The sequence below is a fragment of the Orcinus orca genome, chromosome 14 (genome assembly GCF_937001465.1).
Source record: "Orcinus orca chromosome 14, mOrcOrc1.1, whole genome shotgun sequence".
Lineage (NCBI taxonomy): Eukaryota > Metazoa > Chordata > Mammalia > Artiodactyla > Delphinidae > Orcinus > Orcinus orca.
In genome coordinates, this window is record NC_064572.1 from 19,789,541 (window position 1) to 19,817,328 (window position 27,788).

The 27,788-nt window shown below is 40.8% G+C and overlaps 1 protein-coding gene across 2 annotated transcripts in view; it reads right to left on the bottom strand.

Moving 5' to 3' along the window:
• ANK3 (ankyrin 3) overlaps positions 1-27,788 on the bottom strand; it is a 688,018-nt gene that overhangs the window by 548,551 nt on the left and 111,679 nt on the right. The window contains exon 2 of one of the 2 annotated variants that reach the window (XM_049696621.1): positions 18,701-18,739. The exons of the other annotated variant lie outside the window; for it this stretch is intronic. Coding sequence (XP_049552578.1) covers positions 18,701-18,739 — 39 coding nt within the window. The remainder of the gene's footprint in view (positions 1-18,700; positions 18,740-27,788) is intronic. 2 annotated transcript variants of the gene reach the window in all.

Sequence of the window (27,788 nt, forward strand, 5' to 3'; positions counted from 1 at the left end):
GAGAAGACCGCACACTGCAATGAAAAGTAGCCCCTGCTCGCTGCAGCTAGAGAAAGACCACGCAGCTACGAAGACCCAGCGTAGCCAAAACTAACTAAGTAAATAAATTTTTTTTTTTTAAAAATGTGCCTCTATGAAGAACTGCTTATTTGGTCACTTGCAGCAAATAATTTGTTGTCAGGTAAGTAGCTTAGCAATTATCATCTATGAATATCAACAGAACCAATAATGTAGTACACGGTCTATTTTAATTTCAGCTCTCTGTACAAGCGTAACCAAAAAAACTAGGAAATTATAAACAGTCAGACAAAAAGCAGTCTCGGGGCAATAAAAGAGAGGTGTCCCCAAATAAGAAATACATAAGGAGGGAAAGGATAGATTTTGGGAGGTAGCTTTTAGAACTCTAGATCTAACTTTTATTCTGGAGAGAATGAATAGAAGCCCAAAATAGACTTTTACATGCCAAAGTCCAAGGGGCTATTGTAAAGTCATTAAACACACGCACACACGCCATCCTCCTCCCAAGAAAGTGGAACTTCGGCCCACTTGAGGGTGGGCTGCACTTAGGGACTTGTTTCCAAAAAGTGGAGTATGGATAAGGAGGAAAGAGTAACTTTATAGGGCAAAACCTGGCAGACACTATCTTGTTCAGAGGACCCAGGTTAGCATCACCACTGATAAGCCACATCTATAGCATGTACTCTTTTTTTTTTTTTTTTTTGCGGTACGCGGGCCTCTCACTGTTGAGGCCTCTCCCGTTGCAGAGCACAGGCTCCGGACGCGCAGGCTCAGCAGCCATGGCTCACGGGCCCAGCCGCTCCACAGCATGTGGGATCTTCCCGGACCGGGGCACGAACCCGTGTCCCCTGCATCAGCAGGCGGACTCTCAACCACTGCGCCACCAAGGAAGCCCCTATAGTATGTACTCTTGATATTGGTGATGAGAAAGGCTCCTCACCTTTGCGGCCATGCTCCCCCAAGCCTGTAACTCCAGTCTCACCGTGAGAAAAACACAAGACAAACTCAACAGAAGGACGTTCCCAAAACTACCTAACCAGCTGTCAGAGCTGTCAAGGTTGTCAAAAACAAGGAAAATACGAGAAACCATCACAGGCTAGGGGAAGCTTTAAGAGACATGATGACTAAATATAACATGGATCCTGAAACAGAAAAGGGGACATTAGGGAAAATGAGTGAAATCTGAATAGAGTGTGGAATTTAGTTAATAATAAAGTAACAGTGCCAGTTCCTTAGATATGACATATGTATCCCAGTCATATAAGATGTTTGGAGTAGGAGAAATGGGGTGTGGAGAATATGGGAACGCGGTACTATCTTTGCAACTTTTCAGTCAGTGTAACATTATTCTAAAATTAAAAGTTTATTTACAAAGACAAGGCAACTCTATATGGAGCAATCTCAAAGATATAGTATTTATTGATATGCTCAGGGTGAAGTACAGGTGTGTCGCATGCAACCATTTCTGTATTTAAAAGACTATAAGTATGTGTACATGAACCTGTATATACATAAAATCTCCCTTCAAAGATGAATCTATTACATATATAAATATATATCACATTGCTATGAGAAGGGGAATGGGGTGACTGGGGTAAAAGAAAGCAAAAAGGATTTACTTTTCACTACATATTCACTTTTGTATCTTTAAGTTTTACATTCATGTATTATCTATTCAAAAAAATAAGTTAAGGAAGCCACAATCAAGGGCTGATAAGACCCTAAGTGATCACTGTCGTATATGTAAATACAGTTCTTTTTTTTAACTTTTTATTTTATATTGGAGTATAGCCAATTAACAATGTTGTGATAGTTTCAGACACACAGCAAAGGGACTCAGACATACATATGCATGTATCCATTCTCCCCCAGACTCCTCTCCCATCCAGGCTGCCACATAATATTGAGCAGAGTTCTCTGTGCTATACAGTAGGTCCTTGTTGGTTATCCATTTTAAATATAACAGCGTGTACATGTCGATCCCAAACTCCCTGACTATCCCTTCCTCCCATCCTTCCCCCCCTGGTAACCATAACTTCGTTCTCTAAGTCTGTGAGTCTGTTTCTGTTTTGTAAATATGTTCATTTGTATCCTTTCTTTTTAGATTCCACATATAAGGGATATCATACGATATTTCTCTTTCTCTAAATACAGTTCTTTGAAATAAGAAATAAAGCCTCCACAACAACTTTGTAGAACTCAGCAGTAATAACTTATGCTGGAATAGTAACAATAGCACTAATACAGGGCTGACTACGTGTCAGGCATGACTCTAAGTGTTATGTATGTATTAACTTACAAATACCTAGGAAATCAGTGCTAATATTTGTACTGAATACAAAAGACTTCCAATATGACTACTGGCATTATTCACTAATGAGGTGGGCATTTTCCCTTGGCCTCTTACAGGCTACGGAGATGAAACTTCTCCATTTCAATTACGACTTTATTTCTTATGCTCCTTCAACAATATAATGGAAGACCGGCAGAGGGCCCAAGCATGTGGCATCTTCTGTAAAAATCTGCCTATTGATAATTAGGCCAGATGGGCAATATACATGTTTGAAACTCATTTGCCGCTGCTGTTACACATGCTTAATATCGTTTGAGCTATACACATCAACTGGAATATCCCCAAGGATTTTAATCTCAGTGAGTTTACCATCTAGAAAGAATATATCACAATCTTATATTACTAGTATATTTTACTTTGTTTTTAAGACAACTACTTTTGTGATACAATTAATGGTGAACATGTAAACAGGGTCTTTTTAATTGGGGTATATGGACACCCTGCCCCCCCCCATCATGGGTCTATGGATTCAGGAATGGGGAAAAGTACATTTTTATTTTCAGGAACATCTAACTGAAATCTGGCATCTCCTTGCATTATAAATATAGGCATGATACAAACCACAGGGTATTAACAGTACCTGCAACTATCACCAATAGAAATAACAATGACTTTCCTATCACATACTATAGTTAGGCAGATAGCTCATGATATTGCTTAAACTCATCATGATTTCAAAAATACAACTGATATTAAACTCTGCTAGATTTTATTACTTAATGCATTAGTAAGTACATCTATTACTTAATCACAATTTTTAATCTTTGGTAACTATGCTAATATAACTAACTTCTCATATATTTTATTTTACGTATTTAAAATCGTTTTTCCGAGAAGAGGTTCATAGGCTTCATCAGTTGGCCAGAAAAGCCTAAAAAAAGGTCAGTTTGAGAGTTCAGATGTAACAAGAAAGCATCTATCTTCAAACCAGCGAAGGGCACCACTCAGCAAATGCTTGTGGGTTGAAGAAATGAAAGAAATTCGCATTCCTAACTACTGTTGTATGGTTTGATTTATAAAAATAGTTCACTTCTACAAAGAACTAAGACAAGGTATCAGTCCTTTTTCCAACAGTCACTGGTACACTGACACTTCATACACAAAACCGCAGCAGTGACAAAGGCCTGAGCTAGAACCCCACTTGCTTTGGGAGGGCGTGAGTGGTAAAGCTCATCCTAAATGCTTTGAATTGCTCTGTCCTAAAACATGAGCGTGGCCTCATGCAATAAAACACTCCATACTGACTGTAAAAAATAAAAAACAATTTTTTCCCATAGTAAGCCAAATTACAAGGGGAAAATGCAAATGATAATGTTTATATGCAAATGGTATATCTCTGAATTTCAAAAACATTTATATCAGTTTTAATGTTCTGTTTCATTTCTTCAAATAATTTACATAGCCATCTGCAGAAAAAAAAATTGCTAAGTGCTATTTTCAAGCATAAAAGCAAGGGATTGCAGTAATGAAATGTTGATTATCATAAGAAATTTCATCAAACATGTTACTAAAATCCGTATCCCGTGGCTATAGATTTACATGAACCACCCGCATAGTAAAATCATCAGAAAGGAAACAGGTTTAATTTCACATGAGCTTTTCCCAGTGAAATCATTTTGGCTCCTAATTATTGCCAGTTCTTCGTAGTCATCACAGCTATTAGTTCAATAACCCAAGCTGCTATTTGGCCAGATATCAATATCATGCTCATTGATATGCAGTTTCTACAATCCGCCATTTCCTCCCTTGGAACAGTGGCAGAAGATCTGTATCACTTCAGTCTCCCTACCTCCTCTTCTCTACCTGTAAGACTACTATTCTGAGGCACACTCCTCAGCCGCACTGAATCAACATCAATGTATAATTAAAAATATAAACATCAGTCATAAGCATTTACCCAAGCATTTGTTTAAAAGCTGACTCGTTAGTATTTGAAAGACAAAATCTGTAAAGGTCAAGGATTTACAATAGGGGTGAGGATGGGGGAATGGGCAAATAGGTGAAGGGGGTTAAGAGGCACAAACTTCCAGTTTTAGAATAAATAAGTCATGGGCATGTAATGTACATGATAAGGAATATAGTCAATAATATTGTAATAACTTTGAATGGTGACAAATGGCTTCTAGACTTACTGTGGTAATCATTTCACAACGTATACAAATATCAAATCACTGTTGTACACCTGAAACTAATATAATACTGTAAGTCAACTAAACTTCAATTTAAAAAAGGATACAAATATGTTTTAAAAAGAAGGATTTATGGGCTTCCCTGGTAGCGCAGTGGTTGAGAATCCGCCTGCCAATGCAGGAGACACGGGTTCGAGCCCTGGTCCGGGAAGATCCCACATGCCACGGAGCAACTCAGCCTATGTGCCACAACTACTGAGCCTGCACTCTAGAGCCCGCGAGCCACAACTACCGAGCCTGCATCCTGCAACTACTGAAGCCCGTGCACCTAGAGCCCGTGCTCCACAACAAAAGAAGCCACCGCAGTGAGAAGCCCGCACACCACAACCAAGAGTACCCCCCACTCACCACAACTAGAGAAAGCCCACATGCAGCAACGAAGACCCAACACAGCCAAAATAAATAAATAAAATACATTAAAAAAATAAGAATTTACATAAAAGATGGCTCCAAAAAATTAAGTCAGAATAAGTCCTGATTACGAAGGTTTAAATGATCTTCTATTCAGAGATGACTTCCAAAGACAAAAGAGCTGGAGGTACCGCAGATTCAAAGCCACTGGTTTATGTCAGAGACGTGCACAATAAATAAAAACCAGAAGTAGCAGAATGGAAAGCTACCTGTATGTTTTCTTAATAAAAGAGTGGCTAAAGCAGTATGTGTGACTCCACCACGTTTTATAAAACAATTTCGTCTGCTTCAAGGCCTAATTTCAACACCTACTGGTCACCTTTTTATCCAAAAAGATCAACCCAAAATGCCTTCAACAAATAAAGTGTCTTTGTAAAAGGCATTTCTATAAATATATACTCCCCAAAGGATGTAAATACACAATACCAAAAACAAGAGCCGACAAAAAAAAAAAAAACATAATCAAAAGAAAATATTGTCTCTCATTTGATTGCTGGCTTGTGACAAAGCTTGTGAACTCCTCTTGGTTGCCTAGCAACCGGTCTAAGAAGGCGCTCCAGCCTGTAAGAAATTTCCATGCCAGAGCTATGGAAATAGACGCTAACTACTCAGTGTATTTTTCAAGGTTACCTATATTTACAAAAGACGACAGAATACTGCCCTTGGGGTTTCTAGAGCCAAAGACCTAGAAGGAAGTTCTCTAATAATACTTTGAGCCCCTCTATGATAATTCCTCACCACCAATGCTCTAAGCAGACAACTCCCATATTGGGAAGGAAAGGCCCCAATACCCATAGGAAGTGTGTGTCATCACTGAAACAAAACAACCAAGCTCCACAAAACTAAATTACTAAGTTCAACAGTTAGAAGGTAGACAGTGGACCTTTGCTCCATAAGCACCACTATGCATGGCTCACTTTCCATGCGGCTCCCAAGATTGCCATTGAACAACAGAACAAGATTTATTTTAGGTTTTGCTGTCTTCGTTTTCCAATAAACACATCATTATAACTTTCTTTTAGAATCTTCCACCATCCTTGATTATGTCTGATCACAGCACTAGACAATCCCTAAAATAAGCAATTTACTTCCATAGAGACTCATCTTAAAAGCTCGAGCCTGGTCAACATAATGAGTAAACCTACTGGCATCACCACAAGTGACAGGCACAGACCAGTCTGTCTCCATCTTGGTTCCGAAAGGAAAACACAAGGTGTGATGAGTCCAGACCCAGGTGCTCTTAGAGAAGGGAAAAGCAGAGACACACAGAGAACGGTTCGTGTTCATTGGTGAACTGGTGTTAGTTTCTCTATACTTAGTTACAGATTCTATCCATTCATGTTTAATGTCCAGGCCACCAAGGAAGAGGCCGTGCATGCTTCTCACAGGGAAATGACATGAATGGTGGCATGTGGTCTCTTAAATGAGCTGGATAGTGGGATAGTGGAACAAAGCACTGGACCAAGGTCTGGGCTCTCGTTACAGGAAGGTCAATTATGGGACTTATGTAAGTCATATAAATTGAGCTTCCATTTGTCTATAAAGTTATATCAAGAAGAGCTTCTCTGCCCATTTCATGAGGATGGCCTAAAAAAAATCAATAAAATAAAGTAACAGGAAGATATACAACTTCTAAATACTCTTTCTCATTTTGTGCAACACTTCGTGCTTCCTCGAATTACGTTGCAGGGGTTTCATGCTGGTACTGATTATCTCCAGAGGTCCACATTATTAGTACACGGTAACATTATTTCAGCTTATTTCTGTCTATAACGAAGTGCTTGGGAAAATAAAAACACAGCTTTATCATTAGACTTTAACCCAGCAGAAAATATGGTGCTAGCTGTTGATGGGTAGCAACAATGACAACTAGAAAAGAAACATAAAAAATAAAAAGTAATCATTGAGGAATTCCCTGGTGGTTCAATGGTTAGGACTCCGCGCTTTCACTGCCGAGGGCCCCGGTTTGATCCCTGGTCGGGGAGCTAAGATCCCACAACACGCACAGTGTAGCCAAAAAAAAAAAAAAAGTAATCATTCTTCAGTTCCCTATTATTTCCTGATTTTAACAAATGATGTATCTCAGATTTTCGATGGTTGAATTAGAACAAAAAGCAAACACAATTGTAAACCGTGCTGGGGAACATTCTCCTTTGGAACACCGATAACAGTACAAAATTAAAAATAATTTAAAAGCTCTGATTAGTCCAATTAATTGGTCTCATGAGATGATTTAGAAAAAGTACACATCATCCTTTTTTTTTTTTTAGTAAAAGGAGATTTATTGGTTATGAAGAGAAACCAGAGTATTACATCATCCTTTTTTAAACATATATTTCTATAAAGAGAAAAGTCTTCCCTCGTTGGGTGATTAAAAATATTTACTTTTTCGGGCATCCCTGGTAGCGCAGTCGTTAAGAATCTGCCTGCCAATGCAGGGGACACGGGTTAGAGCCCTGGTCTGGGAAGATCCCACATGCCGCGGAGCAACTAAGCCCGTGCGCCACAACTACTGAGCCTGTGCTCTAGAGCCCGCGAGCCACAACTACTGAAGCCCGCAGGCCTAGAGCCTGTGCTCTGCAACAAGAGAAGCCACCACAATGAGAAGCCTGCTCCCCGCAACAAAGAGTAGCCCCTGCTCACTGCAACTAGAGAAAGCCCGCATGCAGCAGTGAAGACCCAATGCAGCCAAAAATTAAATAAATGAATAAATAAACAAATTTTTTAAAAATTTACTTTTTCATTAAAAAGTATGCCTTGGAGATATATATATATATCTGTTGAATTAAAATTTAAAAAAGAGTTTTTAATTTTAGATGCTGGAGAGTGTCTAAGAGCTGATTAATTTAAGGTGAAACCTTGCTAGGCATGTACTCATGAACGGTTAACCTTTGTTTAGGCATATTAACATCATTTGCAGAAACTGTTGAGTTCACTTAATACGGTAGACAGGTGGGAAAGGCCAGTCTGTAGCAGGGAGCACAGAATCACAGAAGAGAGAAGAGGAATCTGAAATGGAAAACAGTCGCTACACAGCTGAGAAGTGTTTTCTCCCATGGCTATAAGCCTTGACCTGTCACATTACTCATTTCAGCTTCCTGCACAAACTTAAAAGCATCACCTACGTCCTGATAAATGTGCTTGAATCATCAATAGCTAAGTCTACTAGCAAATGTGACTCTCAGCTCCCTGCACCCCAGATCCGGCAGGAAGAACACTTGCACAGAACAGATGTATGGAATACACCCAACAAGCTGTTGTATGTTGAGTTCACGCCTTATTTCATGCAGAGGTATCAGGGAAATGAGAGAGCTTAAACCTTTATTTGAAATGGAACAGATACAGAACTGCAAAGGAAATACAGTCTTTAGGAGAGGAAAGGCTTATTGAATCAGTCTTTCCCACATATACATGTGTTCACTGAAGGCAAGAACTTAAGAAAAAGCATTGCCTTCCAGGCCAAGACACAAAGAACTAATATTTTCTCAGTAAAGCTCTGTGCTAGGGACCATACTGGGTGTTATAAATAGTCCCATAAGGTAGGTATCACATCTAATTTATAGATGGGTAACCAGAGCTCCAAGAAGTAAAGTGAGGGACTTCCCCGGCAGTCCAGTGGTTAAGACCTCGCTTTCCAGTGCAGAGGGTGTGGGTTCGATCCCTGGTTGGGGAGCTAAGACCCTACATGCCTCGCGGCCAAAAACCCAAAACATAAACAACAGGAGCAATATTGTAACAAATTCAATAAAGACATTAAAAATGGTCCACATCAAAAAAAAATCGAAAAAGAAAAAATTAGAAGAAGTAAAGTGTCTTGTCTGGGGGCACTCAGGCAGTGAGAGATGGGACTAAAATCTGAGTCTGCATCAATCACACTCTCAAGCTCATCTACACATCTCCTGCCTTTCTAATTAAAAACATCTTAATAAGAAAGGCCAAATCCAACACAGAACACCTAAATCACTGCAAAAGGCTGCCTATTGAATGCTGGAAACTTTCCGTTAAAGAGCAACATATTTACATGGCAGAAGGTTTTAGCATATGTTCTAACTATATCATTTCCAAGTACCTATCAGCACAGTGCTCAGGAATCCTGACACGGCTGACATCTTAATCGATGACTCTTTTCTCAGGAGGTGATACACGTCTCAAATTACAGCTGGATATTCCAAACACTAGATCGGAGTAGAAATAAATAAGTGAAGTAAATAGCTGTCACCAATATGGCTTTACCAGTTACAAAGCTAATCTAGTGAATGGTAAAACTTCGGTGGGAGGGAGAGGGCAGGTTAGAAGCCAGAAGGCCGAGGGGAGGCGTGAAGAGCAAGGCTGTGCCCCCCAAATCTGGGAGCAGCTGGAGAGAACAGAGAAAGGGGGGAGCTTACGTGGGAGAGGGAACCCACTTCACATGGCTCACACTGTCAGCAGCAGCGCCTGCCGACGTCCCTGCGCATGGCCAGCCAGGGCCAGTACTTGAAATGTCACACACAGAAAACGCAACAATTTTCCTGGCCTCCCTTATTCAGAACCTAATATATCAGCGGACAGCATAGCCCTGGAAAGAGCATGGTTTCGGGGATCAGTTAAACTGGGGTTCAGATCGGAGCTCTCCTATTTACCAACGACTTCGAGCCTCAGTTAAGGGTAATTAAACCAGCCTAACAGATTCATGAGAGAATCAAATGAGTTAACAGCATGTAGCACATAATGGCCACTCAATAAATGTTAGCTCGTTTCCTTTTCTTCTACTGCACGATCTGAAGTCATTAAGTATCAGCAGATTGGTTATATGTTCAAGAGACAAACTACAATCAACTACATCAACAAGTCTTTTTCTCTTTCGTGAACCTAAGAATGAGTACGTTGGGGGTCAGGGAGCGATGCACTGGGAGTTTGAGGTTAGCAGATGCCAACGAATACATATAAAATGATGGACAGCAAGTTCCTACCATATAGCACAGGGAACTATATTTAATGTCCTGGGATAAACCATAACGGAAAAGAATTTTTAAAAAAGAACACATATGTGTCCTGTTTTCTTTCTGGCCTGAGACAGAATCACTTTTGAGTTGGAACTGCAGGCTGAGCAGCGGGTGATACGCATTACAGTCTACCGTGAAGAAAGGAGCCCATCATCATAGCTTGGAGTAAACAGCATTTATCACACTGAGGCTCCCCCCAGGTCCTCCCACTGGATGAATTAGCAGAGCAGCTCTTAGCAAGAGGCTCAGCAAGCATCTGGAATTATGAAGACTTTTTAGAGCTCTGACTTCCATCACTATATACATTATACAAATACAGACTATACGTGTGTGTGTGCACGCAACCGTGTGTATACATACATACATATATATTACATATAGTGATACCTATATATATATAGTGATAACATACACATTAGATAGGTGGATAGATACATAGACAGACTGATAAACATTTATCATTAAGACCAAAATGAGATTAACATTCTCAAATCCTGTTCATCTCTTTCGGTCCAACTTTTAGAATATCACAAACGGTGGATGTCATGTGGGTCAGGGCAGCATCCACGGGAAGAAACTTTGATCATTTTTTTTTTCTTTGATCATTTTGAAATTGGCTTTTAAAGCATCATTGCCCAGATCCGTCAGCAACTTCTTGCCTACTGCTTCATTACTACACTATTAAAAATGTCAAGTCCTCATAATTTTCTGGGCATGACCACCATTCTCTTAAAACCTACCCCATGGAAGATGGGCCTAGAATGCCATCAACTGAGGAAAAGGAAGGAGGACGTGGCATCTGCATGTTGATGGTGATGATACTTAACGTTTAGCAAATACATGTAATGCACCAGGAACTTTTTAGAGAATGGTGGGTTCTCATTTTATTTTCATAATAACTCTATGAGGTAAGGACCTGTTTTTATTCCCCTTGAGAAACGAGAAAATTGAGGCATGTAAACAGTCAGGTAAATTGTTCACAATTCCCAACTAGGAACTGATCTGCCAGGCTTGAACCAGTAGGCCACCCTGTCCTCTGGAAGAAAGGGGTTTGTGATCAGGAACCATATCATTCCCCAAGCTAGAACCACACGGAAAGCATCATAAAGATGAGAGCTGTAAGGTGAGAATTTACCTTAGAATTCCAGGGTACTAATTTGAGTTCTAGAGACTCAGTTCACAGAGTAAGCCTTTCAGATGTGATCACGGATTTAGATATGATGTGGATTAATTCATAAGAAGGTCTGCCACAAAGGGACTTCCATAAGGGTTTAAAAAAAGAGTGAAATTATAAGACAGTGCCCAGGTAGCTTGGAATCAACTCCAATGCTCCAAAGAGAATATTAACATATTCAATACCTTACTATATTGTGATCCGCAATTGCATCCAATTTGATGTGAAGCAAGTCTATACTAGATTGATCTCCTTAGCTGAGAACTCAAAGCCCCCAGCATGACTCTAGCCTACCTTTTCAGCCACATTCACCATCCTTTTCAGCCATAATTACCACTTTCTGATTTTCAGATCAAAAATAGGACCCAATACTGTGCCGTAACATGTTTTCTACAAATTAACATATTTGAAAACAATTTTACAGTTAACAGTTATGCCATAGTTGGAAAATACATGATTGTTTACTACATTTTTTAATTAAACTTTGCAAGTTAAACATAATATAAAGAGAATTAGAAGGCAAAGGAACTCTAGAAAAATATTTCCACCAAAATGGAGTCAAAGGACTAAGGATATTAATATATAAAAAGCTCCTATGAATTGATGAGAGAAACGTTAATACCCTAAAACAATAATGCCCAAAGACAAGGGGAGAAAATTCACAAAAGAAGAGGTTAAATGTTTACTAGGATAAAACAATGTTTACTAAGCATGAAGAAAAAAAGGATGGGGACCTTTTGGAAAGATTTTTTTATAATATTGTATTTTTAGAAATGGAACTTTACCAACTGCCAAACTCTTGAATCTAGTAACCAATCCCAACTAGTAGTGTCACCATCATATGTTAAGTCCTTTTACAGGGCAAATATGACAGCCTCACCAATGACTTGAGCAAAGCATAATAAACATGCAGAAAAAAATAAAATAGATTGTTCTCTGAACTTTCAGGGAGACAGTAAATAGACAGCATCAGAGATCTGGGAGAAAATACTGTGATAACAGACATCATTTTCGAAATCTTTAACAGCTCTAAAGTGGCGTGCTGGAAAACAGAGGGTCAATTGAAAAATTGGATTTTCTCATTGTGTGGAAGGATCCTAGGGAGGACCATTTTGTGAGAGCATGAGATTAACACGTTTTGGTTATTGATTCTTTGGTCTGCTGGGCCAGGATTCTAAGCTCATAGGTTCTGAGCTTGCGTAAGTTACCTGTATGGGATAACTAGATGTTAAGTTAACTAACGACTTGTCATAAGGTGATTTCTGATACAGGTAAATTATATACATTTGTAACTATTCTGAGTAAGAGTTATGATTCTTTAATCTTCCAAATCCCCCTTTCATTCTCTACATACCCCCATATCACTCCCCATCACATTCTCTCTCTCTCTCTCTCTCTCTCTCTCTCTCTCTCTCTCTCACACACACACACACACACACACACACAGACATACACATACACACATGTATTCCTAACACATTTTTTAAAGGACCAACAATAGAATTCTCTTTAGAACAGAAATCAAAGCAAACACATCTTCCTTGAATGTCATGAAGAAATGTTTCAGGACTGATACTCCCAAGAGAAAATGGGAGTCTTTTCTTCCTACTGACCACACACCTTCAAGAACGGTCCACATGAAGGAGCAAAGAGCAAAGACACGTCTCAGCCTTCAGATCGGTCCTGTACTAAGGGAAGTGACAGCGGGTACGGCCAGAGCTCTCTCACATCTGAACCTCACGTCAGTCAGTCTCTCCCCATAAAGACCTTCAGGGCAGCGCTGCATCTGCATGGTGGCAGCTCTGATCTGTTCCGAATGTAGAAGGAAAACACACTTTCGCAAACACCACCAATCATCCAGGTATTTTTAGTCAGATTCATTGTAATCCATACCCTTAAAGCGGGCATGAGTCAATTCCGACAGTTCTTAGAGTTGTGTCATCAGGAGGCAGACTGCGCAACACGAGGGAGCATCGTTCCTGATGACTCATATTCCTCAGTTCAAAGACAAAAGAATTCTACCAGAGAAGCTCATGCTTTACTTCATCCTCTCTATTAACTAAATCAAATGTTCTGACAGCACACTTATGTGCAGAGGTCAAGTCACATCTACAAACATCTAAACCAAAGGCCTGCCTAGGCAAGTCTTTGGCGGACAAGATTTAAAAAGTGACCTCGGTTTCTTAAATGCTGCCATTTGATTCACATTCTATAAAAACACATAATCAAAGTAGTGGGGGGGGGATTCCAATACCAGACATAATAAAGGGGTTTCCTGGGCTTCCCTGGTGGCACAGTGGTTAAGAATCCGCCTGCCAATGCAGGGGACACAGGTTCGAGCCCTGGTCCGGGAAGATCCCACATGCCACGGAGCCACTAAGCCTATGCACCACAACTACTGAGCCTGCACTCTAGATCCTGCGAGCCACAACTACTGAAGCGCACACGCCTAGAGCCCGAGCTCCACAACAAGAGAAGCCACTGCAATGAGAAGCCTGCGCACCGCAATGAAGAGTAGCCCCCACTCATGCAACTAGACAAAGCCACATGCAGCAACAAAGACCCAACACAGCCAAAAATAAATAATAAATAAATTTATATAAAAAATAAAATAAATAAATGGGTTTCCTTTAATTTTTATTGATACTCTTTTTATCTCATTAAACTCAGAATTCACCCAAGCCACCCCTTCAATTTATGCACCATGAAGTCATTTCTCCTCATTCTCTAATCCCAGGAAGACTTTAATATTCTAACTGGGTGAGAGGATTCAATAACAAGGATTCTGAAAAAAATGACAGGGATTCTATGCTGCCTGCTGGGGCCCTGTTTTGCTACCCGAGTGGGTTGAACATGAAGTCCTGGAAAGGAAGGGGCTGGAGTGGGTATCAAGCAGTGAGGGGCCCCTTTAGAGGTCAGATCTCTGGCTTCTGGTATGTTCTTTGAAACTGACAAGAGAGAAGGCAGACTCAGCTGACAGACCAGTCAGGTTCCAAGGCACCAAGACAGATGAGTTGATACTCAAACCAAATAGAGGCCAGAAGAGATACTGCCAAGATCCCCCAAAAAAGCAGAAGAAACCCTTCACTTTGGGGATAAAAGGCATCAGCTCTGAGCCTCTTTTTGCCCCAGTCAGTTTTGATCGCTCGCCTAACTGAATTCCTGATGCTGCTGAAGCCTCTAGAGACATCGTTTCAGCCTGGCATTCCCAACGGCTGCCTCAGGTCTTCAGACAGCACAGGTACAAAGCCAGGACTTCAGTAAAGACGGCATTTAAACCACGCGTAAAAGACTGCTATAGAGGGTAGGTAGCGTGATCACACATTCATTCCAGAAGCTGTTTAAATGACTAAAGGCTAAATAAAGCAGGTCAGTCTGTGCACGAATACATGAGTAGAACAGAACAAGAAAGTTCTAAATCCACCATGAGTAGCTGTTTCATTCTCATAGAAGATTTAAGATCAACAAAAATGTTTCAATCGTGAAACGTGACAACGTATATTTTTGTCCCTCGCCAGAGTATTGGTAAAATTCGTGTTTCGTTCACTCTGAAAATGGTATCAATTACGAACTATGCTCGATTTAAGATTCTAAAGCAGAGAATGCTTTTGAGCAACCACAGAATCCTAGAAATAGAGGAAAAATGGGGGAAGCTGGGAGACAGCCATTCCTGTTGTGATTCTGCTATCATTATTTCAGACAACCTTGTAAGATTTTTATTTATCTAACTACATAAAATGAGTTTTAAATGAAACCAATCAAAACCTACCTTAGCTTTGAAATTCTGAGGATCTCCATTCAGCTCTCTGCAGAGCCACTAACTGGGAGCTATGCTTTTGATCCATTTCACATATGATTCAATTTTTTTTAACGTCAGAAAATGAAGATAGTGATACTCTTGTCCCTTAAAGTTATTGGAAAAGAAAATACCCTCAACGTGCAAAAGTTCTGCAAGAGGTCAGACATATGAAACATGGGCAAGATGAAGTTAAGTGTAGGACTCAGATGAATCTGGTTTCAGCCTATCACTAGTGACACAAATAACACAGACCAGCAACACTGCAACATCCTGCAGAGGTGAGACCCTGCCGGTGACACGATGAGAAATGCCTACTGAACCGTGTAAAAATCGCCACAGATGACATTATCATCCTTATGAGTAGCTCATGACCCTTCAAGGTCAGTATTACTCTGCCATTTCATTGAACAACAACAAAATAACGTGAGTTAAGGAAGATAATTCAAGTGCACTTATATGTTAAATTAGGGTAGTGACGTGTCAGCAAAATAACTAAAGGTTCTGTAGACAAGAAGTGGAATCGTAAGTTATTATTGGGTTTAGCCATATGAAATAGCTGGTGTTTTCGACATACCAAAACGGCAATTTCACATCATTCAACCTAATAAAATCTATACATATGTGTGCGGAAGTCACCTTAGAACAAACACTAAGCCGTAATAACACGAATTATATTGTTTGGAATTTATTGAGCTCTTATTATGTCACTGAGTTAAATGTTTCATCTCACAACAAACCTATGAGGTAGGTATTCTTACTATTTTCAAATGAGGAAAATGAAGCATAGAGCAATTCAGTACCTTGTCCAAGAGCACAGAGTCAAGTAGAGATGACATTCAAAAGCAGTCTGTCTTAACTGTTGCCTTAGCCTGATAGTTGGAAAGCATGATACCTCCCACACTAAAAGCAGAAAGACCAGTGGAAGTCATGAGCATGCGGAAAGATGAATGGTAGAAACTGTAGGTTTGGTTCCAGATAGCGTAGGTTTGGTTCCAGACCACCACGATAAAGCAAATACTGCAATAAAGCGAGTGACGCCAAATTTTTGGTTTCCCAGTACATATATAAAAGCTATGTTCACACTACACTGTAGTCTATTAAGTGTGCAATATTATTATGTCTAAAAAAACAATGTACATGCTTAATTTAAAAATATTTATTGCTGGGCTTCCCTGGTTGCGCAGTGGTTGAGAGCCCGCCTGCCGATGCAGAGGACAAGGGTTCGTGCCCCGGTCCGGGAAGATCCCACATGCCGCGGAGCAGCTGGGCCCGTGAGCCATGGCCGCTGAGCCTGCGTGTCCGGAGCCTGTGCTCCGCAACGGGTGAGGCCACGACAGTGAGAGGCCCGCGTACCGCAAAAAAAAACAAAAACAACTTTTTTTAGTTTACGTTCTCCAGATCCATCAGAGGAATCACTATCTATGGCAGCTATGGTCTTACGAAATGTGTTTCTTAAATAATGAGACCTGAGAATTGAAATTACTACTTGATCCATGGGCCACAATAATGGATGTTGTGTTGGCAGGCATGAAAACAGCATTAATCTCATTGTACATCTCCACCAGGGCTCTTGGATGACCAGGTGCATTGTCAATAAGCAGTAATAATTTAAAAGGAATCTTTTTATCCTAGCAGAAGGTCTCAACAGTAGGCTTAAAATATTCAGTAAACCATGCTGTCAACAGATGTGCTGTTATCTAGGCTTTGTTGTTCCATTTACAGAGCACAGGCAGAGTAGATTTAGCATAATTTGTAAGGGCCCTAGAATTTTCAGAATGGTAAATGAGCACTGGCTTCAACTCCAAGTCACCAGCTGCATTAGGCCCTAACAAGAGAAAGGCTGTCCCCTGAAGCTTTGAAGTGAAGCCAGGCATTGACTTCTCCTCTCAAGCTATGAAAGTCCTAAATGGCATCTTCTTCCAATAGAAGGCTGATGTGTCCACATTGAAAATCTGTTGTTTAGTGTAGCCACCTTCAAAATCTTAGCGAGATCTTGTGGATAACGTGCTGCAGCTTCTACGTCAGCACTTGCTGCCTCGCTTTGCACTTTGATGTTATGGAGATGACTTCTTTCCTTAAATCTCATGAACCAACCTCTGCTAGCTTCAAACTTTTCTTCTGCAGCTTCCTCAGCTCTCTCAGCCTTCACAGAATTGAAGGGAGTTAGGACCTTGCTCTGGACTAGGCTTTGGCTGAAGGGAATGTTGTGGCTGGTTTGATCTTCTATCCAGACCACTACAACTTTCTCCATATCAGCAATAGGGCTGTTTCACCTTCTTATCATTTGTATGTTCCCTGGAGTAGCACTCCTAATTCCCTTCAAGAACTCTTTGCATTCACAACTCAGCTGCTTGGAGCAAGAAGCCTAGCTTTTGGCCTTTAAGGTGAGAGATATCAACTCTTCCTTTCACTTGAACACTTAGAGGCCATTGTAAACTTATTAATTAGCCTAATTTCAATATTGTTGTGTCTCAGGGAATAGGGAGGCCCAAGGAAAGGGAGAAATAGTGGGGGAGGCCGGTCAGTGGAACAGTCAACACACACATTTATTAAGTCTGCCATCTTATATGGACGTGGTTCATGGAGCCCCAAAACAATTACAATAGTAACATCAAAGATCACTGACCACAGATCACCATAACAAATATAACAGTCATGAAAAAGTTTGAAGTATTGTAAGAATTACTGAAATGTGACACAGAGACACAAAGTGAGCAAACACTGTTGGAAAAATGATGCCAACAGACTTGCTTTATGCAGGCTTGCCCCAAACCTTCACTTTGTAAAACAAACAAACAAACAAAAACAAAAAATAAGACGCAACATCTGCAAAGCACAATAAAGTGAAGTGCAATAAAACAAGGTGTGCCTCTACTCATCACTGTATGGGGAAAAGGCACCCACATGGCCCACTGCGCAGAACACCCCTCAAGGTTAGACAGACACATCAGGTTATCATGGCGAAAAAGTCTTTCACTATTAAAATCTTCAAACTGGCTCTCCTTGTTCTAATTCCAGATCTAGTAGCCAATGACCGATCATAATTGGACTCCCATGCAGGCTTTTCAAACAGGAGAGAAGGAATGTACTAATGAGGTAAGCCAAGCATTGGGCTCTCCTGGCATCATAAACGGAGAAATTGACACCGCATCAGTCTCCAAGGGACATGGCTACTCTCACGTGCCATAAACTCAAACCTCAAACTGCACAGCTGAGGACCCGATGTGGAACACAGTGAACAACCTCAAGGTACCATCCTACCATGAACACGTGTCCAGGTGACCAGGTCACACCACTAGGCAAACTATAAAAGCTTTCAACTTATTCTCTCGTTTTAAAAAACTAATAAACTAGTTAAAAGTAGCATCTCAGGGCTTCCCTGGTGGCGCAGTGGTTAAGAATCTGCCTGCCAATGCAGGGGACACAGGTTCGAGCCCTGGTGTGGGAAGATCCCACATGCCACGGAGCAACTAAGCCCGTGAGCCACAACTACTGAGCCTGCGCATCTGGAGCCTGTGCTCCGCAACAGGAGAGGCCGTGACAGTGAGAGGCCCGCGCACTGTGATGAAGAGTGGGCCCCGCTCGCCGCAACTGGAGAAAGCCCTCGCACAGAAACGAAGACCCAACACAGCCAAAAAATAAATAAATAAATTTATTTTTTTAAAAAAGTAGCAACTCATATAAAAAATTCATTTGAGTCCATGTTTACAATTACGACAAAGAAAGGAAACCAAAAGTAATATATTTGTTGAAGTCATTGTTAATTTTATTTACCTTTCTAGAGCTTTGTGAATAGTAGGATCCAGAGTCACCCTAAAAACAAAGAAATCAACATTTAGCAGATGTGAAAGAATTTCATATATTTACCATGACAGTGTTTACAAATGCTTGTTATTAATGGACGTAAAAACATAGGAAGTAGGGGGAGGGTAAGCTGGGACGAAGTGAGAGAGTGGCATGGACATATACACACTACCAAATGTAACATAGATAGCTAGTGGGAAGCAGCTGCATTGCACGGGGAGGTCAGCTCGGTGCTTTGTGACCACCTAAAGGGGTGGGGGAGGGAGGGAGGGAGGGAGACGCAAGAGGGAGGAGATATGGGGATATATGTGTATGTATAGCTGATTCACTTTGTTATACAGCACATACTAATACAGCAATTATACTCCAATAAAGATCTTAAAAAAAAACATAGGAAATGCCTTAAAAGGGGACACAAAGAAAAACAGAGGAAATATGTTAGATTACAGGGAAAGAAGTCTGCAGGAAATGCTTAGATTACTACGCAATAAAGAAAAGCTCGGAAGTGTGCACGATCAATCAATGGCATCAATAATCTGAATAGAATTTTTAAAGACGAAGTTGTGCCAAATGCACAAAAAGTATGACCCTGAACTTGAAATGAATATGCCCATGAGATACAGCTTCGATAGTTATAGTAAAGATAAAGCAAAAAAATTTTCCTCTGTGTGAAAATGCTGGCACGGTGAAACATTTTTCCATACCATTTCCCTCCACAGCTATTATGAGAAATCCATTTTCTTTCTCAAACTTCATTACCGCAAATATTGTTTACCAAGAGCCAGAAATAACAAGGCATGTAAAAGCCAAAAGCCTGATTATGCAAGAGATGACCTGGCTCCTAAAATACTATTACAGCCTGGAAAGAGAACACTAAGCACCCACTTTGAGAACAGGCACTCCAAGATGAAGGTTATGGCTGACTTTCTGCTTTTAAAAAATGCTCACTTTATTCCATCAGGGAAAAAGAAATACTCTCAGCTCGTTTCCTATTAGGATATAGCAATACGTGCAAGATGCAAATTATTCCAAGAGGAATCAAAGCTTATGTACGGAGAATATGAAGAAAGGAACATTCTGCATTGGACATTCAGTTCTAGCGACACTTGCATTAGTTAACTCAGTTCTACCAAAACCAATACAAATTGATGCCACAAAGATTATTTAATCTGTCAGTTTTTAAAAATCCACTATCAAGCCATAAATAATTAAATCTGAAATGTGAAGTGTCTATCTAAGGTTCCATTAAAGGAAAATAAAATTAACATTTCTAAAACATTACTTTATTCTTAGCCAAATTTTTAAATTTAATCTTTACATCTTCTAAAACAATAACGTTAATAACTTGTGTGTGTGTGTGTGTGTGTGTGTGTGTCTGTGTGTGTGCGTTGGGTCTTCGTTGCTGCACGCGGGCTTTCTCTAGTTGCTGCGAGCGGCGGCTACTCTTCGGTGTGGTGCGCAGGCTTCTCATTGTGGTGGCTTCTCCTGTTGTGGAACACGGGCCCTAGGCATGCGGGCTTCAGTAGTTGCAGCACGCGGGCTCAGTAGTTACAGCATGCAGGCCCTAGAGCACTCAGGCTTCAGTAGTTGCAGCGTGTGGGCTCAGTAGTTGCAGCGCAGAGGCTCTAGGGAACACGGGCTTCAGTAGTTGTCGCGTGCGGGCTCAGTAGCTGTGCCTCGCGGGCTCCAGAGCGCAGGCTCAGTGGTTGTGGTGCACGGGCTTAGTTGCTCCGCGGCATGTGGGATCTTCCCAGACCAGGTCTCGAACCCGTGTCCCCTGCATTGGCAGGTGGATTCTTAACCACTGTGCCACCAGGGAAGTCCCAATAACTTTTTATAATTATATATAAAAGCAATATACATTCATTGTAGAAAATATGCAAAATGCAGAGAATAAAAACCCATCGTTGGCTTCCCTGGTGGCGCAGTAGTTGAGAGTCCGCCTGCCGATGCAGGGGACACGGGTTCGTGCCCCGGTCCGGGAGGATCCCACATGCCGCGGAGCGGCTGGGTCTGTGAGCCATGGTCGCTGAGCCTGTGCGAACAGAGCGTGTGCTCCGCAACGGGAGAGGCCACAACAGTGAGAAGGAAATTAACATCTTCCCTTGTTCCCTTTCAATATATAAAGTTATACACACGGTATTTTAAATGAGATTTAGAATTATACTGCATACACAGTGTATCTTGCCTTTTCCGCTTAACATCAAATCATTTATATATATAATAGTCTTTGAAAACACAATCTTAATAGATCATGCATCCAAATCGTCATATTCACAAAATTCATTCAAATATTTTCTGACATTTATTATTTAAATCGTCTTGCTTTTCTTTTTGTCTAGTACATCTAACATTGAAATAATATCCTTGCATAAAAATCTTAACATGATATTGGCTAATTTCCTTAAGTGAAACTCACCAAAATGGAATTTCTGAAGAAAAGGCATAAACTTTTCCCATGGCATTTGTCTATAATTTGCCCACCAAAAGGAAAATGAACAGTGCAGCTCAGTTCCTATTTCTCAAAATGTTCAAATGTACCTAAAAATTTTCATAAAATACTTTTATTTCATAGTGAAAATAACATCTACCTTTAATTTTAATTAGTTTTTCTATTACTGTGGAGTAATTTTTAAAATTTATGAGTTCTCCTGTTATTGCCTTTGACCGTTTTTACTTAGGAAATTTGTAGTTTTCTTATTGATTTGTAAGAGTTCATTATACAATATACAATAAAGATATTCATCATTTGTGTATTATAATTGTATAATTTAATATATTATATTAATATAAATTTTCATTTGCCTCCCTAGACTGTTCTTTGCATTTAGGTTTGCTTTATAATGGTTTTGATGCACAGAAGTTGAAACTTTATGTAACCAAGCATATCAGTCATCTCTTTTGTGGTTTCTACCATGGTTTCCATGCTTAGAAAGTTTTTCTCCAGTCCCATTTCAATGAAATAGCTACTTATATTTTCTTTTACTTGCCCTCCAACTCTGCTACTATCTTCTACCCTTGCCTCTTTTTTTTTCAATCTGTGTAGAATTTCCTGTTGGTACGGTGTGAGGCGAGTACTTATGTGATTTCTAATGACCCCCTCTCTCAGTCTTTTCCCCAACACCACTGGTAAAATCACTCATTCCTTCATGGTTCATTTGTATAAGATTCACTTTGACAGCACTTGCTTTGAGGTACAATCTGAGCTCTAATGTCAGTTTTGACAACAGGGTAAGTGTTCTTTAACTTCTCTAAATCTTATTTTTCCTTAAAAATAAAATGGGGATAACAATACCTATCCTACAGTTTTCTTGTAAGGCTTAAGCTAGATAATTTACAGAAAGCACTTACTTCAGTGTCTAGCACAGCACATGTGCTCAAGAAGTCAATGGCGGGGACTTCCCTGGTGGCGCAGTGGTTAAGAATCCGCCTGCCAATGCAGGGGATATGGGTTCGAGCCCTGGTCCGGGAAGATCCCACATGCCACAGAGCAACTAAGCCCATGCACCATAACTACTGAGCCCACGTGCCACAACTACTGAAGCCTGCATGCCTAGAGCTCGTGCTCCACAACAAGAAAAGCCACCACAATGAGAAGCCCGGGCACCACAACGAAGAGTAGCTCCGCTCACGGCAACTAGAGAGCTCCCACACACAGCAACGAAGACCCAATGCAGCCAAAAATAAATAAGTAAATTTTTAAAAAAAGAAGTCAATGGCTGGACCCCAGATTCAGGACTATTTCTCTCCCTCTGATCCATCTGTCAATTCTTGTGCTCACAGTGTAAAGTTGACAGAACACATAATATTTGGTAGGAGAAATGTCTCCAACTCTTTTTCTAAATTTTCTTGGCTATCCTGCCCTGTTTTTTCTTTACATAGGTCCCACCCACTTTTCATTTTGGTTATTCTTAGGATGCTCTTTTCTTCCCACATTTCATTCCCATTTTCTCTCTCTCTCTCTCTCTCTGTCATGCCTTGATACAAAGAACAAAACTTCCCAAACAATGTTTAAAAGTCACAGTGAACACCAATAACTGTATCTTTTAACTGATTAAAATATTAAAGCTCTAGGGTCTCATATGATGAGCTGGATGTTGGCTATGGATTTAAAACAGGTAATCTTTATGATACTGAAGAAGCATCCTTCTATGCTTAGTTTTTTGAGATTGAATATTTTTGTCTCCACCCCACAGAGGAAAATGAATTTTAAAGAGGTAACAGGAGTTGCCCAAAGTCATAGTGGGGCCTGAATGTACACCCAAGTTGTGTGATTTCAATGCCTTTTCATTTTCCATTGCAACCATCCTATCACTCTGTAATAGTCAGTCTCCAACTCAGCAATATCTTTTGTCCCAAACTTAGCCGGATAAATTCATTTAGACCTTACAAAACATCACACGAAACTAATGTAATATATGATGGCTAACTTCTCAGCTGATCTGAAGAAATGTAGATCATCCATTATTATTTGTAGAAATATTTCAAGATTTATCGATTTTGCATGGGAAAGAGAATTTAGTAGGAGATGCAGAGACATGGCTGAGAAGCCTCCCTAGTCATCACCTAGACAGAAAGAAAAAAGAACTTCTATAACTTTGGTCCACGGAGGGCATAAACACTGGAGGTAGAAAAGGGTAGGACTTCAAAGCAAAATAGAAACTCTTGAAAAAACAGGGTTGGGAGTTAGCAGAGGAGATGGAAACGGTGATAAAAAGTAGAGTAGAAGGAACAAGCCAGAGTAGAGTAGCCTCTCCTCCTTCTTTGTAGACCCATTATGGTTGAGGACACCTGCTGGAGCAAAAGCCAAATATCAATAAGATTTAGCCCATGGGCTTCCCTGGTGGGAAGGGGATATGGGCTATTACTCCCAAACTCCTTATTGATCCCTCCCACGTGGTACAGTAGTGAGCACAGCTGCCTTCCACACATTATAGATTTGAACCCAGATGGGGTGGCTTCATAGTCCACAGAATGTCAGTACCTTGTAGTTTCCAAAAGATCTTCATTTGCTACCAAGAATTAGGCATGAATTCAAAACTCTTGTATGTTGACCGCTAGAATCAAGTATGACATCTTGAAAACAACCCTGTTAAGAGACCATTATTTGTGTTGTTTCTCTTTTTTCTTCCTTGCAGTGACATTTTTGTATTTAATAATGCTAATCACCAAAAACCACTTATTGTCTTAAAGTGGAAAATTTTTTAATAAATAGAAAGAGAACATACTCTCTCCAATAAAAATAAATAAAACAACAACTAGCCTTTTGGAGCTAATGGGTATTTAATATATGCCCAGCACAAAACATGTTTAATTCTTTAAATAATATGAGGTAGGAATTATTATTGTCCCCATTTTACAGATGAAGAATCTGACATGTAGATTAAATTGCCTAGTTACACAGCTTATAGGTAGTGAAGGCAACACTCAAACCCAATTTTCAGAGCCCTACTCTTAGCCATTCTGCTAACCTGCCCTCAATCTATTCTACTGAAATAACACTGGTCAAATCAGTGAAAAGCAATTTGGGCAAATATTTCTCCACTGCAACTGCAACTGTGCAAAGCAACACAATGTAATGTGTTCCCTTACATCCACAAACGCACCAGCCGACATGCTCAAGAGGAATGTCTCCTGGAACGAAGCACTCTAAGGACCTTTAGGGGACAGAGTCATTAGAAAAATAAAAAGCAATACTATCGCCTTTACTTATTTAGATAATCAAAATTCTAGATTGTTTAGTCCTGAATTTGACATTTTATTTATCTCTCCTTCAGGAAATAAGCTTGTCATACAGCTCAGAATGCACTGATCTCCAAACATATCATTTCAAATATACTTGAATAAATAAACTGAGATGGTGAACATTCATAATGTTCTTGCATCAGAGAGCAGGGAAACAATTTATCACTGACAAACCACCATGCCAGACCTTCTGGGAGTCATGTGATTTGTTGCAGGTTTGAGAAGCTTAATGTCAACCCACTTGTTGACAGAAGTCATAATTTACTTGTTGAACTCAGACCAACTAATGACTTAGAATGAACTACCAGAAAATTTCAAGTGGCACAATTATTGTTAGCAACTTGCAGCTAGTTAAAAAACATGTCTAATATCATCTCTTCCTCTTTTGTTCTAAGATGATAGCCAAGCAATATCATAAGGCTCTGTAAAGAACAAAGATAAGAACGGCCGCCCTGAACAGGTAGTGGATTTGATCCTTCCTTTCAGCTGATACTGTAGGGGCAACTCCAAGTGTGAATTGTAACACAGGCAAGAGCTATGTTTGATCACCTGGTGAGAATAACAATGCAAGATCAAAGTCAACCACAGCAAAAGGTGGGAAGGCTTCCTCAGTCTAGGAGTAATCTATCACACAGTGGTGAAAAGTACAAGGTCTAGGGAGGCAAGACCTGAAACACAGCCTCAGTTTTCTCATCTATAATGTAATGATGATTAGGCTTCTACCCAAAGGGTCGTGAGGAATTAAATAAGGTAATGGTGGTAGAGTGCTTATTAGCATATAGTAAAAGTGCTCGACTAATATCTGCTGCAGATGTTATCCATTTAGCTCTCCTGTTTCACAGGCATGATAAGGAAATTAATGAGCTGGAGGTTAAGCAAACCAACAGAAAATGTGCCTTAGAGTTTTACAATCTTTTCTAATGGAGAAAACCAGGACAAGGGCTACTTCTGTCTTGTTCACCACTGTATCTCCAACACCTGACAAAGTGCCTGATAAATACATGTTCATGAAATACACGCTGAATCATTACATGAATGAATACATTAAAAGAGTTGTCTCTCTCAGTGTAACACATACGGGAATCCTGGCAGGGGGAAGAGATAGGGTTTAACACAGGAGAGAGAAAAAGACCTAGAACTGGAGTTGGATGAATTCTATAAGATTATTTTTCACACTGGGACCAACAAGACCCACTCAGATCCTTTAGGTGAGATTCCCCAAATCACTGATCTCTCTATGGTGCCAAGTGCTGCAGACCGACCAAGGAACACAACGCTTGCTCCTCGTGTGCATCTGCTCACTTCAAAGTAAAGCTAAATCCTCAAAAGAAACTCCCTGGGCTTCCCTGGTGGCGCAGTGGTTGAGAGTCCGCCTGCCGATGCAGCGGACACGGGTTCGTGCCCCGGTCCGGGAAGATCCCACATGCCGCGGAGTGGCTGGGCCCGTAAGCCATGGCCGCTGAGCCTGCGCGTCCGGAGCCTGTGCTCCGCAACGGGAGAGGCCACAACAGTGAGAGGCCCGCGTACCGCAAAAAAAAAAAAAAAAAAAAAAAGAAACTCCCTAACTACCCCAGCCCACTACCAACCCTAAGAGGGTCTATTATGTATAATGTTCATTTGGCACTGAAGTACAATAGAGAAGCCACCATTTTAAGGAGTCTGTTCTTGTGACATTGACTGCTGGATCTTCTCCAAAAGATAGGAATTAAATTCTGCACTTATTCTGTCCCTTCCAGGTTCCAGGCATTATCTTGGCCTCTACGGGGAATATAAACAGGAATAAGGCACAATCCTTATGCTGAAGGAACATGCTGTCTAATAAAGAGAATAAGACAGGCTCAAAAATAACTTCAGCGAAAGGCAAGTGTCATGGAGAGCTACAAGGAAAGGGAGCCATAGAGGAATCAAATAAATCTATTTTAAGCAAGTAAGACTTTATGATAGTGGGTGTATAGACGAGCCCGCAAGGACTTTGAATGGGCAAGTGCATTAGCGTTTGAGAAGACATCAAGAGTAAAGAACAGAAACACATAGGACAATTAAGTACTTTGGGACCACTTTGATATTTTACTGGTTTATGGGGCCGAGAAAAGAGAATATTTATAATCAAAAACACCTGTAAAAACTGGAGCAGAGGGACAAAATTACAACAAGACCTCACAGGTTGTTGAGCAGGACAGTGGCATAACTAAGTCTACTCATTAGAAAGACTGATCTGGCAAGAGCTTGTGAGATGGGATGGAGAGGGAAAGAGAGAAAGTAAGTCTGTAGTAAAGGATTAACTCTGTCAGAAGAGAGGTCTAGCATTTGCTCTTGCACCTGGGCAGTGGCCTCTAAGCCCTTGGAATACCTGTCTGATAACAGTGTCATTGTTTACCTTGGTGTCTGCAGCCACAGCATATATGCTATACTCACAATGTGATTTATGGTGGGCGCTTGTGACCCTGTGCTATCAGCTTGATCTCAGGAGGGACTGGAGAGTAAGTTAATAATGTCTGTGTAGGGACTTCCCTGGTGGCGCAGTGGTTAAGAATCCGCCTGCCAATGCAGGGGACACGGGTTTGATTCCTGGTCCGGGAAGATCCCACATGCAGTGGAGCAATTAAGCCCATGCGCCACAACTACTGAGCCTGGGTTCTAAAGCCCACAAGCCACAACTACTGAAGCCCAAGCGCCCTAGAGCCCGCACACCACAACTACTAAGCCCACGTGCCGCAAGTACTGAAGCCCACGCACCTGCAGCCCATGATCCGCAACAAGAGAAGCCACGGCAATGAGAAGCCCGCACACTGCAACAAAGAGTAGCCCTCGCTTGCTTCAACTAGAGAAAGCCTGTGCTCAACAACGAAGACCCAACGCATCTAAAAAAATAAAAATAAAAGATAATGTCTGTGTGACCAACCAAGTCTACGTGACCGAGCCTCAGTGAAAACTCTGGACACGGAGGCTTGAATGAGTTCTTTGGTTGGCAGTGCTCCATATGTGTTATCACACATTGTTACTGGGAGATGTAAATCCTGCCTGCGTGACTCCACTGGGAGAGGACAATGGAAGCTTTTGGAAGTCTTCTAGACCTCGATCTAAGTGCCCCCTTCCCTCGCTGATTGGAAGCTGCATCCTTTCACTGTAATAAACCACAACTGTGTGTATAACAGCTTTCAGAGTTCTGAGAGTCTTCCTAGTGGATTGTCAGATCTGAGGGTGCGCTTGTAAGCCCAAACTTGCAGTTGGTGTCAGCAGTGAGGGTGATCTTGGAGACTTCCAAACTTTAAAATAACCGATAGGAAAAGCCTCCATCACAGCGCAGGGGAAA